General features: G+C 38.1%; 1 protein-coding gene across 1 annotated transcript; it reads right to left on the bottom strand.

The window, feature by feature from the left end:
- Positions 1 to 4,301: 4,301 nt before the first annotated feature.
- Positions 4,302 to 16,471, bottom strand: LOC123948825 (olfactory receptor 8B3-like). Its single transcript, XM_046015960.1, is given in 3 exon segments — positions 4,302 to 5,173; positions 5,176 to 5,258; positions 16,446 to 16,471. Coding segments are annotated over 3 exon segments (981 nt in total).
- Between the last annotated feature and the right edge of the window lie 338 nt (positions 16,472 to 16,809).

Raw genomic sequence — 16,809 nt, 5'->3', positions numbered from 1 at the left:
CTACTAAGATGAGAATTTGTAACCTTTTCTACCCTGTACCATCACTGTACAAACATGCACACTCTCTTCTTGCTCTCTATTCCTAATTCCTACTGTTACATCGTTATAATAGTAAAGTAGGTAAGTTAATGCCACTTTTAATCCCTTTTTTGTCATGTTGGTGAGTTTCTAGAAGAAACAGAGACAAGCTGCTTATCTTAGTCTTCCATCTTTAACCAGAGTCCTCCACTGCAATTCTAGGATGAAACCTAGAAGCATACTAAGTCCAGAGGAACCTGGAGTCTGAAATGTAATGTTCCAGGTCCTGAGAGTCCTATTATACCCAAAGTAGATGGTGCATGAGGACTAAAACTCCATAAATAGACTCTCTTTAGAGATTTTCCTGACTCACTACATTTAATGAACAATTTCTGAGCATCTAGACTGTAAGACAGAGTGAACACACACAAAATGAGGTACAGGTCTTGAACCAATGATTTCTCAATACAGGCAAGGAAACTGAGATTTGTACCACTCTTAGTTATTGTTAGCTGGTCACAGTGCTAGATTCTCTATTCACCTTCCCTTATGTCCTCCTCATGCCCACCCTCTAAATCAGGCAGGAAGAGGTTCATTGATTGCTCCATGGTCAAGACAGCAAGTGCCAGAGCAACATTTATATTTAAGGATCTATGAACCCAGAACTGATTTCTTTTACCATTACACCATGCAGAACTGTGTAGTATATGTGGAATATTTTGTAGAGGGTGTACTAAGAATCCTTCAAATTAAGTGACAGAAATTCAAGCTGGATCTGTCTAGATAAGCCAGCCTATACCACAAAAGTGTGTAAAGCTGCTAAGCTGAGGATGTACATGGTTCCTTGTATAGCTGTATAGGACTAAGTCATTCATGTGCATGTCTCTCTTCCCACTTCTTGTTCTTCTTGGCTCTATTCAGTTTTAATCTCAGATGAGTTCTCCCCATGTAGCAAAAAGAGAACCATCAAAATCCCTACATTTAATCTTACAAACTCAGTAACTCTAGGGAGAAAAGAAAAGTTAAAAAAAAAAAAAACAGTTGGTAGAAAAGAGAAGTAAAATGTCTACTTCTGACTAAATCACTGCTGTTGAGGTTTGGAATATGCTGATAGGCAAGATAATGTCTCCTAAAGTGAACAAATCAATCCATCAAAATCATGTAAAATGTGCTACCTGTAACAGGCAAGGTACAGTCAGAAAAACAAATGGTATAATATGTGCTTCTTATGGAGTATATTTAAAACAAAGAATTGGCTTATTCAGATATTGCATGGTGGAAAGACAAAAACATTGAAAAATATAGACAAAGTATATAAAATAGCTACCACACTCATAACTGGTAGAACACATGGAAAGAGGAAGCATGATCAGATTCTAGAATCTCAGAATAGATTAGGATTAGTTCTTGGAGGAATGGAGGATTTAAAAGTGCTTGGACGTCTGAAGTAGAGGTTCCCCCAATGCTGGGTCCAACATGGAGGGAGACCAATGAGGAGGCCCAATAAGTGCTTGAGCCTTTCAAGGGGCAGAGACCATGCAATGAAGCAAGGGAGGACAGTACAGCTGCCCTGGAAGTGTTGTCCAGCTACTGACTATGCATCTAAGGAGGTGCAGAAAGTTAAACACATTTCCATGTGTTTATTGGCCATTTGTATGCCTTTCTTTAGGACTTTTGGGCTTTCGAATCATTTTTATGAAATGGTCTTTTATTATTGAGGTATCTTTTAATTTTTAACTTGTTATATGTGATGGTTATCACCTTTTTCAGAGACTCAGATACAGGTATTGCAAATATTCTTCAAATCTGTGGCTTGCCTATGAATTTTTTTGGTAAACTGGTACTCTAATATTAATGAAGTTTATTTTGTCTTTTTTTTTCTTTTGAATTTAGTGCTTTCCAGAATATGTCTAAGAAATCTATGTCTACACCAATACTTTCTTATGTTTTCTTCTAGAAGATTTATGTTTAAACTTTACGTGTAGAGTCTGATCCATTTAAAATTAATCATTGTATGTGGTGTGAGGTAGAGATCACTTAATTGTTTTCTCAAGAACAGAATTTCCAGAATCAATTGCTTAAAAGATTTTCCTATCCCTATGGATTTACTCTGTTGCCTGGTCAAAAATCAATTGACTGTATAAGGATCTCTTTCTGAACCTTCTGTGCTGTACCATGACTTATTTATAATAAAACCGATCTGTCTTCATTATCAAAGCCTAAATTTAAGTGTTAAAATCAGTTAGTGTAAACCTTCTGTGTCATCTAGAGGTCCCCAAGGAGCAGATGCCAAGAAATAATTAAATCTCCAAGGCATTTATTGTGGCAAATAGCTGTGAAAGATAAAATGGGAGGGAGAGGGAGTCAATGATAAAGGTCTTCAAACTGGGTTGAAACTCTGACACCTAAGAAAGAAGAGAGAGGATGAAAGACACGGTAGGAAAATCTCAGACTACAGTGCATTTCCAGAATGTCTCTGTTAGGATGACAGGAAGTACCTAAGCAAAGAATGCCTATCAGAAGACACCTGTATTACACAGCTATTGGCCAGCTCCTCTATGATGCATCATACTAAGCCACTGGCTGGGGACATCTCAGAGCGAGCATGGACCCTCCCTGAATACAACAGTGAATCCAAAGGAGTATAAGCTACAGACTCTCAGTCAATAATGCTTCCCACAGCTGGTTCTCTTGAAGAATTGAGCAGCACCTCCTTATGACTGCCACAGTCCACTCCCACAAACAAATTATACCCTGAAGTTCTTTTTGATTTATTACTGCTATTATATTATATTATACTATACTAATTTTACTAATTAATATATTATTATATATTTATTAATATAATTTATTGATTTAGCAATAAACATTATTGTTGTTATTCAAGCAAGATAATCCAATTCAACAAATATTTCTTGTCATCCCAACATATTTTATGTTCTAAATATATAAATGAGAAAAACATTGAGAAACAGGAAAATTATAGGAAACAGTACCTACTTTAAATCCTTATTCTCTTCTTGGTGAGACAAAGTGCTATGGTCAAATGTTGAAATCCTAACCCACAAACATATCAGGATGTGGGGCTTTTGGAAGGTGCTTAGGTTATGACAATGGAATTCTCATGAGGGTGATTTTTCCCTTATAAAAACAGCTCCATATAGATCACTAGTGCCTTCCACCATGAGAGGGTATCATGAGAGGTGTGTCACTTAAAAGAGGGCCCTCAGCCATTCACACTGGCATCCTGATCTTGGACTTAGAGCCTCCAGAACTGTGAGAAATAAATTTCCATTGTTTATTAGCCACCAATTCTGTAGCATTTTGTTATAACAGCCCAAATGGGCTAAGACACAGATTTAAGTAAGCTCACAAAATGTTTCTGGGAATAGTTGATTATCATTAGTATATGCCCTTTTTTCATTATAAACATCATTAAATAGATAAAATAATGTCTAACATGTTTCTCCCAATATGCATTATTTTCTTTTCAGTGATAAATAACAGACTACAGTGAGAACTTTAAGCTCTTTTCAAAATATCTGATATACCAGTCATCCCCTATTTTGGATCCTGAGATACATATGTATTATTTCTGTAGTCATACTATGTTAATACTATTTTTGGCAATAAAAGGTGGAGTCATATGTATTCACTTCAGTGTTAAATGAACTGGGCTGACTGAGGTTCCCAAAGGCAGGTGGTGTGTAATACAGATTTAACCATTTCAAAGGGAACAAGAAAGAACAGAATAATAAAAAGAAAAGTTAGTAAGAAAATAGAACAAAATGAAAAGACAAGAGTGATTTGATTATACTTTAAGCTATATATGTAGTTTGTAACGAACACATCTCATTGAAGCCTTTTGCCTATACCAGCGACAATATGGAAAAGAAAAAGAATGTTTCTAAAGTAATTCACACTTCTGAGTTTAGGTGAGCAAGCTGTAATTTCAACTTTCTGGCACTTATGAATTTTACCATACTTGTCCAGGTTAGGAATAGCCCAGAGACAGAAACAGTATGGAAAAAAAAAAAGAATCTGTATATTTGTTCTTTTTATAAACATGTTATTAGTTATTTAGTAAACTACTATCAGGTACAGAAATATGGAAGCAAAAAATGAGACAACATAGGGAAATGACATAAGGGAAATGATAAGAGGAATTTATTAAAACACAGATAACACAATCTGCAGAAATATTGGTAATGATCAAAACCTCTTCCTGAAAAATACTAACAAAAGTTTCTAAAAATCAAATTCCTTTACATTACACCTTGCAATTACAGCATGTTTCTCCTCCATATTTTAATCAGGGCATTCTGCAGTGTAACCTTGGTATCTTTGTTCCTCAAACTGTAGATCAGATGATTGAGCATGGGTACCACATTAGTATAGAAAACTGAAGAAATTTTTCCCAGGTCCATAGATTCAGGAGAATATTTAAGATACATGAATGCTGCTGACCCAAAAAAAAGAGAAAGAGCAATGATGTGAGAGCTACAGGTACTGAAGGCTTTTGATCGTCCTTGAGCAGAACTGATATGAAGAATGCTAGTGAGGATAAAGACATAAGAAATCAGGATGGTAAAACTGGGTACGGTGATATTAATTCCCACGACTATCAGAACTACCACCTCATTGACATAGGTGTTGGTGCAGGACAGTTGGAGAAGAGGAAGAATGTCACACAGGTAATGGTTGATGATATTGACATGGCAGAAGGTCAGTCTAAGCATGCAGCCTGTGTGGGCAGAGGCTCCAGCAAATCCCATCATGTATGCGGCAACAGTTAACAAGCAACAGACCTGATGGGACATGCTGACCCTATACAGCAATGGATGACAGATGGCCACATAGTGGTCATAGGCCATTGAGGTCAACATGTAGCATTCCGAGATGACAAAAAAGAGAAAGAAAAACAGCTGCGTCATGCACCCGACATAGGAGATGACGTTCTCCCTTGATACAAAGTTCATCAGCATCTTGGGGGTGAAAACAGAAGAGTAACAGAGATCAATGAAGGATAGGTTGAAGAGGAAGTAGTACATGGGGGTGTGGAGGTGAGAGTTGAGACTGATGAGAATGATCAAGCCAAGGTTGCCCAACACGGTGACAGTGTAGATCATCAGAAACAGGAAAAAGAGGGGTTGTGGAGCTCTGGGCTGTCTGTTAATCCAGCAAGAAGAAATTTAGTCACTAAGGCATCATTTCTAACCAATATTGTCCTCTTTGGAAATCTGTGAGGACAGAAGAAAGTCCCGTTAATAGAAACCCCAGCTCTGAGGTGCCTGGGTGGCTCAGTCATTTGCGTGACTGCCTTTGGCTGGGGTCATGATCCTGGGGTCCTGGGGTCAAGCCCCGCATCGGCTCCCTGCACAGCAGGGAGCCTGCTTCTCCCTCTCCCTCTGCTTGCCGCTCTGCCTACATGTGCTCTCTATCTGTGCGCCAAATAAATTTTAAAAAAAGAAAAGAATGAAACTCCAGCTGTCTCCCTCTCCTTACACACTCCTATTTATGAGAAGAAGACTCAGACCAGCAAATAAGCCCTCCTTTGCTCCACAGGGTCAGAGTGGACTGGCACACACACACTTCAACATTAAAACCACTCTGGCTTATTGCATGAGCAGCACATGACAAACAACTGCTCCTGCCTTTACAAAAGATACGGGATGGAGCAGCTGAGGATAAAGGCTACCTGGTGGTGAGCTTCGGTCGTGGGGAGTTATCCCCATCTCTGCTTCCCACTCATCCTATCCTCCACTGCCTAATTCCTACTCATGTTTCCATTACCCTACCAGATACATCAGTTCCCCTATGATGACTATAAAAAAAAGAGAAAAATCTGCTAGGGTAGCAACCATTCACATGTTTTGCTTCCTAGAAGAAGTGTCTCAGAGGGTTTCCAAATACTTTACTACAAGAATCCACGAAGTCAATTACTGATAACACTTATTGAGGAGACCCTTGGTAGCCTAAGATTTATATTTAACTAGACAGTGGTTGTTTCTACACATTCACCTCCTTTGTTCCATCCTAGCTGGAAAGATAATGAACAAAGCAACATAGATGAGTTTCCTTTGCTTTGTAGGAAGGCATGAAAGAGAAACATAATTTGAATGCTGATTAAGTTAGTAACACTTATGGATATATATCAAGCTGTATACTGATTATGACATGTAAATATTTTCATATGTATAGTATATTTCAGCAAAAAAAATATTTCTAGGGAAAAAAACAAAACTTTTCTTACTCTGATGTGCCTGTTTTCTGACCATGTCGCTCGGAGTTACTGTAGGTCTCCTGCTACAAAACTGAGGATGATCTCAACACAAGAAGGATGTGCTGAGAATAATGCAGGCAGTAAGGTCAGAGTTGCATATTTGAATTTCTTGTTATTAAAAATAAATACTTTTCACCATTTTTCAGCAACAGAGTGGGAGAAAAACAGAAACTTGGATAATCTCAATCACAAGAGGAAAGCTGGAAAGAACCCAAATACATGGAGACTAAACAGCATCCTTCTAAAGAATGAATGGGTCAACCAGGAAATTAAAGAAGAATTGAAAAAATTCATGGAAACAAATGATAATGAAAACACAACGGTTCAAAATCTGTGGGACACAGCAAAGGCAGTCCTGAGAGGAAAATATATAGTGGTACAAGCCTTTCTCAAGAAACAAGAAAGGTCTCAAGTACACAACCTAACCCTACACCTGAAGGAGTTGAGAAAGAACAAGAAAGAAACCCTAAACCCAGCAGGAGAAGAGAAATCATAAAGATCAGAGCAGAAATCAATGAAATAGAAACCAAAAAAACAATAGAACAAATCAATGAAACTAGGAGCTGCTTCTTTGAAAGAATCAATAAGATTGATAAACCCATGGCCAGACTTATCCAAAAGAAAAGAGAAAGGACCCAAATAAATAAAATCATGAATGAAAGAGGAGAGATCACAACTAACACCAAAGAAATACAGACAATTATAAGAACATACTATGAGCAACTCTACGCCAATAAATTTGACAATCTGGAAGAAATAGATGCATTCCTAGAGACATATAAACTACCACAACTGAACCAGGAAGAAATAGAAAACCTGAACAGGCCCATAACCAGTAAGGAGATTGAAACAGTCATCAAAAATCTCCAAACAAACAAAAGCCCAGGACCAGATGGCTTCCCAGGGGAATTCTAACAAACATCTAATGAACAACTAATTCCTATTCTCCTGAAACTGTTCCAAAAAATGGAAATGGAAGGAAAACTTTAAACTCATTTTATGAGGCCAGCATCACCTTGATCCCAAAACAAGACAAGGATCCCATCAAAAGAGAGAACTACAGACCAATATCCTTGATAAACACAGATGTGAAAATTCTCACCAAATACTAGCCAATAGGATTTAACAGTACATTAAAAGCATTATTCACCACGATCAAGTGGGATTTATTCAAGGGCTGCGAGGTTGGTTCAACATCTGCAAATCAATCAATGTGATACAACACATTAATAAAAGAAAGAACAAGAACCATATGATACTCTCAACAGATGCTGAAAAAGCACTTGACAAAGGAGAGCATCCCTTCCTGATCAAAACTGTTCAAAGTGTAGGGATAGAGGGCACATACCTCAATATTATCAAAGCCATCCATGAAAAACCCACCGCAAATATCATTCTCAATGGAGAAAAACTGAAAGCTTTTCCGTTAAGGTCAGGAACACGGCAGGGATGTCCATTATCACCACTGCTATTCAACATAGTACTAGAAGTCCTAGCCTCAGCAATCAGACAACAAAAAGAAATTAAAGGCATCCAAATTGGCAAAGAAGAAGTCAAACTATCACTCTTCGCAGATGATATGATACTAAATGTGGAAAACCGAAAAGACTCCACTCCAAAACTGTTAGAACTTGTACAGGAACTCAGTAAAGTGTCAGGATATAAAATCAATGCACAGAAATCAGTTGCATTTCTGTACACCAACAACAAGACAGAAGAAAGAGAAATTAAGGAGTCAATCCCATTTACAATTGCACCCAAAACTATAAGATACCTAGGAATAAACCTAACCAAAGAGGCTAAAAATCTATATGCAGAAAATTATAAAGTACTCATGAAAGAAATTGAGGAAGACACAAAGAAATGGAAAAATGTTCCATGCTCCTGGATTGGAAGAATAAATATTGTGAAAATGTCTATGCTATCTAAAGCAATCTGCACATTTAATACAATCCCTATCAAAATCCCATCCATTTTTTTCAAAGAAATTGAACAAATAATCCTCAAATTTATATGGAACCAGAAAAGACCTTGAATAGCCAAAGGAATATTGAAAAAGAAAGCCAAAGTTGGTGGCATCACAATTCCGGACTTCAAGCTCTATTACAAAGCTGTCATCATCAAGACAGCATGGTACTGGCACAAAAATAGACACATAGAGCAATGGAACAGAATAGAGAGCCCAGAAATCGACCCTCAACTCTATGGTCAACTAATCTTTGACAAAGCAGGAAAGAATGTCCAATGTAAAAAAGACAGCCTCTTCAATAAATGGTGCTGGGAAAATTGGACAGCCACATGCAGAAAAATGAAATTGGACCACTTCCTTACACCACACACGAAAATAGACTCCAAATGGATGAAGGACCTCAATGTGAGAAAGGAATCCATCAAAATCCTTGAGGAGAACACAGGCAGCAACCTCTTCAACCTCAGGCGCAGCAACATCTTCCTAGGAACATCGCCAAAGGCAAGGGAAGCAAGGGCAAAAATGAACTTTTGGGATTTCATCAAGATCAAAAGCTTTTGCACAGCAAAGGAAACAGTTAACCAACCCAAAAGACAACTGAGAGAATGGGAGAAGATATTTGCAAACGACATATCAGATAAAGGGCTAGTATCCAAAATCTATAAGGAACTTAGCAAACTCAACACCCAAAGAACAAACAATCCAATCAAGAAATGGGCAGAGGACATGAACAGACAGTTCTGCAAAGAAGACATCCAAATGGCCAACAGACACATGAAAAGTGCTCCACCTCACTCGGCATTAGGGAAATACCAATCAAAACCACAGGAGATATCATCTCACACCAGTCAGAATGGCTAAAATTAACAAGTCAGGAAATGAGAGATGCTGGCGAGGAGGCAGAGAAACGGGAACACTCCTCCACTGTTGGTGGGAATGCAAGCTGGTGCAACCACTCTGGAAAACAGCATGGAGGTTCCTCAAAATGTTGAAAATAGAACTACCCTATGACCTAGCAATTGCACTACTGGGTATTTACCCTAAAGATACAAACGTAGTGATCCAAAGGGGCACGTGCGCCTGAATGTTTATAGCAGCAATGTCTACAATAGCCAAACTATGGAAAGAACCAAGATGTCCAAATCAGATGAATGGATAAAGAGGTGGTATATATACACAATGGAATACTATGCAGCCATCAAAGGAAATGAAATCTTGCCATTTGCAATAATGTGGATGGAACTAGAGAGTATCATGCTTAGTTATATAAGTCAATCGTCGAAAGACAACTATCATATGATCTCCCTGATATGAGGACGTGGAGATGCAACATGGGGGGTTAGGGGGATAGGAGGAAATGATATGAAACAAGATGGGATTGGGAGGGAGACAAACCATAAATGACTCTTAATCTCACAAAACAAACGGGAGTTGCTGGGGGGAGGTGGGGTTGGGGGAGGAGAGGGGATTCTGGACATTGGGGAGGGTATGTGTTATGGTGAGTGCTGTGAAGTGTGTAAACCTGGTGATTCACAGACCTGTACCCCTGGGGATAAAAATACATTATATGTTTATTTAAAAAAAAAAGAAAGGATGAATACCCAACTTTTGTAGCAACATGGACGGGAATGGAAGTGATTATGCTGAGTGAAATAAGTCAAGCAGAGAGAGTCAAGTATCATATGGTTTCACTTATTTGTGGAGCATAACAAATGACATGCAGGACATTGGGTGATGGAGAGGAGAAGGAAGTTGAGGGAAATTGGAAGGGGAGGTGAACCATAAGAGACTATAGACTCTGAAAAACAACCTGAGGGTTTGAAGGGCGGGGCTGGGAGGTTTGGGGAAGAAGGTGGGGGGTAATAGGGAGGGCACGAATTGCATCAGCACTGGGTGTTTTGCAAAAACTATGAATACTGTTATGCTGAAAAAATAAATTAATTAATTAAAAAAAATATTTAGAGGAGTAATACCTATTGGATTGAGCATCAACACAGTCTGCCACCTACAAAGAGTTTGTAAAACGGTTTTTCAGTTTAAATACAGAATATAAGGGTGTCTAGATGATTCAGTGGGTTAAAGCCTCTGCGTTTGGCTCAGGTCATGATCCCAGGGTCCTGGGATCGAGCCCCGCATGGGGCTCTCTGTTTGGTGGGGAGCCAGCTTAGCCCTCTCTCTCTGCCTGAATCTCTGCCTGCTTGTGATCTCTGTCTGTCAAGTGAATAAATAAAATCTTTTAAAAATAAATGAATATATAATTACAGAATATAATTGTTATTTTTAAAGTAATTTCACTGTTTTAAGCTCTAAATCAACCCAATTGCCTCAAGATACTCAAACCATGTTATAAGTATACTTGTGTCCATTTGTGTTTGTGTGTGGATATACAAACACCTATAAGAATATATTTACACATACACTACTTATATGTATGTGTTGAGGAGAGGAGGAAGAACATCATTCTCTAATATGTGAGGGTCCTATTAGTAAAAAAGCATCAGACTCTGAATGTTTCAAACTGTGTAAAATATAGTGTCTCCAAGCAGAAAACATATAAATCATGCTACCGTGGGTGCGCATCTGTGTGTGTGTGTGTGTGTGTGTGTGTGTGCATAACTTCTTTGTCATGGCAACTCCTAAAAGAGAGATGGAACAGATTGCCAGGCACTAAGTATCTGTTGGATATATGCTTGCATTTCCACCAACAGTGTAGGAGGGTTCCACTTTCTCCGGATCCTCGCCAGCATCTGTCATTTCCTGACTTGTTACTTTTAGCCGTTCTGACTGGTGTGAGGTGGTATCTCATTGTGGTTTTGATTGGTATTTCCCTGATACCAAGTGATGTGGAGCACTTTTTCATGTGTCTCTTGGCCATCAGGATGTCTTTTTTCCATTGGATATTCTCTCCTGCTTTGTTGAAGATTAGTTGACCATAGAGTTGAGGGTCTATTTTCGGGCTCTCTATTCTGTTCCATTGATCTATGTGTCTGTTTCTGTGCCAGTACCATGCAGTCTTGATGATGAAATCTTTGTAATAGAGCTTGAAGTGGAGAATTGTGATGCCACCAACTTTGGCTTTCTTTTTCAATATTCCTTTGGCTATTCAAGATCTTTTCAGGTTCTATATAAATTTTAGGGTTATTTGTTTCATTTCTTTGAAAAAAAAATGGATGGTATTTTGATAGGGATTGCATTAAACGTGTAGATTGCTTTAGGTAGCAGAGACATTTTTACAATATTTGTTCTTCCAATCCAGGATCATGGAACATTTTTCCATTTCTTTGTGTCTTCCTCAATTTCTTTCATGAGTACTTTTCAGTTTTCTGAGTACAGATTCTTTGCCTCTTTGGTTAGGTTGATTTCTTTTTTTTTTTTTTTCCATTTTATTTATTTTTCTCAGCGTAACAGTATTCATTGTTTTTGCACAACACCCAGTGCTGCATGCAAAACGTGCCCTCCCTATTACCCACCACCTGTTCCCCCAACCTCCCACCCCTGACCCTTCAAAACCCTCAGGTTGTTTTTCAGAGTCCATAGTCGTTAGGTTGATTTCTAAGTATATTATGGTTTTGGGTGCAATTGTAAATGGGATTGACTCCTTAATTTCTCTTTCTTCTGTCTTGTTGTTGGTGTACAGAAATGCAACTGATTTCTGTGCATTGATTTTATATTCTGACACGTTATTGAATTTCTGTACAAGTTCTAGCAGATTTGGAGTGGAGTCTTTTGGGTTTTCCACATATAGTATCATATCATCTGCAAAGAGTGATACTTCTTCTTTGCCAGTTTGGCTGCCTTTAATTTCTTTTTGTTGTCTGATTGCTGAGGCTAGATCTTCTAGTACTATTTTAATTAGCAGTGGTGATAATGGACATCCCTGCCGTGTTCCTGACCTGAGGGGAAAAACTTTCAGTTTTTCTCCATTGAGAATGATATTTGTGGTGGGTTTTTCATAGATGGCTTTCATAATATTGAGGTATGTGCCCTCTATCCCTACACTTTGAACAGTTTTGATCAGGAAGGGATGCTGTAATTTGTCAAATGCTTTTTCAACATCTATTGAGAGTATCATATGGTTCTTTTTCTTTCTTTTATTAATGTGTTGTATCATATTGATTGATTTGCAGATGTTGAACCAACCTTGCACCCCTGGAATAAATCCCACTTGGTCGTGGTGAATAATCCTTTTAATGTATGTTGAATTCTATTGGCTAGTATTTTGGTGAGAATTTTCACATCTGTGTTCATCAATGATATTGGTCTGTAGTTCTCTTTTTTGATGGGATCCTTGTCTGGTTTGGGGATCAAGGTGATGCTGGCCTCACAAAACTGAATTTGGAAGTTTTCCTTCCATTTCTGTTTTTTGGAACAGTTTCAGGAGTATAGGTATTAGTTCTTCATTAAATGTTGGGTGGAATTCCCCTGGGAAGCCGTCTGGCCCTGGGCTTTTGTTGGTTTGGAGATTTTTGATGACAATTTCAATCTCCTTACTGGTTATGGGCCTGTTCAGGTTTTCTATTTCTTCCTGGTTCAGTTGTGGTAGTTTATTTGTCTCTAGGAATGCATCCATTTCTTCCAGATTGTCAAATTTGTTGGCGTAGAGTTGCTCATAGTATGTTCTTATAATTGTCTGTATTTCTTTGGTGTTAGTTGTGATCTCTCCTCTTTCATTCATGATTTTATCTACTTGGGTCCTTTCTCTTTTCTTTTGGATAAGTCTGGCCATGGGTTTATCAATCTTATTAATTCTTTCAAAGAACCAGCTCCCAGTTTTGTTGATTTGTTCTATTGTTTTTTTGGTTTTATTTCATTGATTTCTGCTCTGATCTTTATGATTTCTCTTCTCCTGCTGGGTTTAAGGTTTCATTCTTGTTCTTTCTCCAGCTCCTTTAGGTGTAGGTTTAGGTTGTGTATTTGAGATCTTTCTTGTTTCTTGTGAACAGCTTGCATCATTATGTATTTTCCTCTAAGGACTGCCTCTGCTTGTCCCACAGATTTTGAATTGTTGTGCTTTCATTATCATTTCTTTCCATGAATTTTTTCAATTCTTCTTTAATTTCCTTTTGACCATTCATTCTTTTGAAGGATGCTCTTTAGTCTATTTTATGTATTTGTGTTCGTCCCAAATTTCTTCTTGTGATTGAGTTCTAGCTTCAGAGCATTGTGGTCTGAAAATACAAAGGGAATGATCCCAATCTTTTGATACCGGTTGAGATCTAATTTATGACCCACAATGTGATCTATTCTGAGAATGTTCTATGTGCACTAGAGAAGAATGTGTATTCTGTTGCTTTGGAATGGAATGTTCTGAATATATCCGTGATGTCCATCTGGTCCAGTGTGTCATTTAAGGCCCTTATTTCCTTGTGGATCTTTTGCTTGGATGATCTGTCCTTTTCAGTGAGGTGTAGTGTTAAAGTCCCCTTCTATTACTGTATTACTGTCAATGTGTTTCTTTGATTTTGTTATTAATTGGTTTATATAATTGTCTCCTCCCATGTTAGGGGCATAGATATTTAAAATTGTTAGATCTTCTTATTGGACAGACCCTTTGAGTATGATATAATGTCCTTCCTCATCTCTTATTATATTCTTTGGCTTAAAATCTAATTGATCTGATATAAGGATTGCCACCCCAGCATTCTTCTGATGCCCATTAGCATGGTAAATTGTTTCCACCCTCTCACTTTAAATCTGTAGGTGTCTTCGCATCTAAAATGAGCTTCTTGTATGCAACATATTGATGGGTTTTGTCTTTTTTATCCATTCTGATACCCTGTGTCTTTTGACTGGGGCATTTAGCCCATTTACATTCAGGTAACTATTGAGAGATATGAATTTCATGCCATTGTATTGCCTGTAAGGTGATTATTACTATATATTGTCTCTGTTCCTTTCTGATCTACTACTTTTAGGTTCTCTCTTTGCTTAGAGGACCCCTTTCAATATTCCCTGTAGAGCTGGTTTGGTGTTTGCAAATTCTTACAGTTTTTGTTTGTCCTGGAAGCTTTTTATCTCTCCTTCTATTTTCAATGATAGCCTAGCTGGATAGAGTATTCTTGGCTGCCTGTTTTTCTCATTGAGTGCTCTGAATATATCATGCCAGCTCTTTCTGGCCTGACAGAGCTCTGTGGATAAATCTGCTGCCAATCTAATATTTTTACCATTGTATGTTACAGACTTCTTGTCCCGGGCTGCTTTCAGGATTTTCTCTTTGTCACTAAGACTTGTAAATTTTACTATTAGATGATGGGGTGTGGACCTATTCTTGTTGATTTTGAGGGGGGTTCTCTGCACCTCCTGGATTTTGATGCTTGTTCCCTTTGCCATATTAGGGAAATTCTCTCCAATAATTCTCTCCAATAGACCTTCTCCTCCCCTCTCTCTTTCTTCTTCTTCTGGAATCCCAATTATTCTAATATTGTTTTGTCTTATGGTATCACTTATTTCTCAAATTCTCCCCTTGTGTTCCAGTAGTTGTTTGTCTCTCTTTTGCTCGGCTTCTTTATTCTCTGTCATTTGGTCTTCTATATCACTAAATCTCTCTTCTGCCTCATTTATCCTAGCAGTAAAAGCCTCCATTTTTTATTGCACCTCATTAATAGCTTTTTTGATTTCAACTTGTTCAGATTTTAGTTCTTTTATTTCTCCAGAAAGGGTTTTTATTTCTCCAGACAGGGTTTCTCTAATATCTTTCATGCCTTTTTCAAGCCCGGCTAGCACCTTGAGAATTGTCATTCTGAACTCTAGATCTGACATATTACCAATGTCTGTATTGATTAGGTCCCTAGCCTTTAGTATAGCTTCTTGTTTTTTGTTTTGTTTTGTTTTGTTTTTTGCAGTGAGTTTTTCTTCCTTGTCCTTATATACAGATAGAATATATGAAGGAGCAAATAAAATACTAAAAGGTTGGCAAAGACCCCAGGAAAATGTGCTTTAACCAAATCAGAAGAGACCAAATCGTGGGAGGGAGAAAGGGGGTAAAAAGGAGTTGAGAAAAAAATATTTAAAAAAATACAACAAATAAAGAAAAAATATATTAAATATTTAATATTAATTTAATATTTAACTTTAATAAATATTTAATATTATATTAAATAATATAAAAATATATTAAAAATATATAAATTATATATATATATATATGACTGGTGACTAAAAGAGGGTCACCCACTTAATTTTGGGAGTATTTTAGTCTCTTAGAAGAAACTACCTCCCAAAATTTTAAAGAATGAAAAACATACATTAAGGTAAACACAATGAAGGTATGGAATATGACTATAAAGATGAAAAAAAATTTAATTTCTAAAAAAGGAGTTGATAAGATAAGTTGGTTGGGAGAATAAGGAAAAAGAAAGTAGAGAGAATTTGCTCAGGCTGGAGACCAAAACAAAGCCCTGTGCTAGATTTAGGGTGTATTTTGACCTATTAGAAGAAGTTTTACCCCAAATTTTTTTAGACGTCAAAAGCCTATGTATTTACAAAAAATAAAGTTAGATACAATGAAGGATAAAATATGAGTATAATAATGAAGGTTCAAAAAAGATTTTTTTTAATGAAAGGTATTGTTAAGATAAACTAGTTTAAAAAACATTAAAAGAGGAAAGGTAAAAGTTTAAAAAATTAGCAGAGAAAAAAATTTTAAAAATTAACTTTGCAAGACTAAAGAATCATGGGGAGAAATTCCATGCTTTGCTTTCCCCTACCCTGTAATTGCACTGTTCTCCTTGGTAAGTGAACTTGGTCTTGGCTGGATTTCTTTTTGATCTTCTGAGGAGGGGCCTGTTGTAGTGATTCTCAAGTGTCTTTGCCTGAGGCAGAATTGCACCGCCCTTACCAGGGCCCAGGCTAAGTAATCCGCTCAGTTTCACTTCGGGAGCATTTGTTCCCTGAATGCTTTCCATAGAGCTCTGGAGGATGGGAATGAAAATGGCGGCCTCCCAATCTCTGACCCGGAGGAGACGAGAGATTGGGGTCCCATGCCTCAGTGTGCCCTTGGAGAAAAGTGCTCAATCACTCCTTTCTCCTTGGCCTCCAGCGGTGCTCTGAGCTCACCCAGCCTATGACTAAGCGTCTCTGTCTCTGGCACAGAGCTCTGACTGAAGTCTTCGAACCCTACAGATCCCTGACCTCTTCCAGGGGGTTCTCCCCGGATCTTGTAGGGTCCCCACTCACAGAGGATGGCCTGTGTCACCGATCATAGTTCAAGGTAACCCCAAGTTAAGAGCTCACTCCTCAGATCTGTCTCTGTAACCAGGTTCCCTGTTCTAATACCTGTGATCCCTGTCACACTCAGACACCCCTGATCCTTCTGTCACCCCGTGGGACCTGAGGCCATGCTGTCCTTGTGTGGGCTTCACCCTGGCTTAGTCTCTGGAGTGATGTCCCTCAGTGGAGCAGACTTAAAAGTTCTGATTTTGTGCTCCATTGCTCCTCCACTTGCCGGATCTGGCCCCTCCCCCCATGGTCTATCTTCCTGTCGCTTTGGATTCACTTCTCTGCCGGTCCTACCTTTCAGAAAGTGGTCAATTTTCTGTTT

The sequence above is a fragment of the Meles meles genome, chromosome 8 (assembly GCF_922984935.1).
Source record: "Meles meles chromosome 8, mMelMel3.1 paternal haplotype, whole genome shotgun sequence".
In the NCBI taxonomy this organism is placed as follows: Eukaryota; Metazoa; Chordata; class Mammalia; order Carnivora; family Mustelidae; genus Meles; species Meles meles.
Note: the sequence above shows the minus strand (reverse complement) of the source record. Positions and strands in the feature narration are given on the sequence as shown.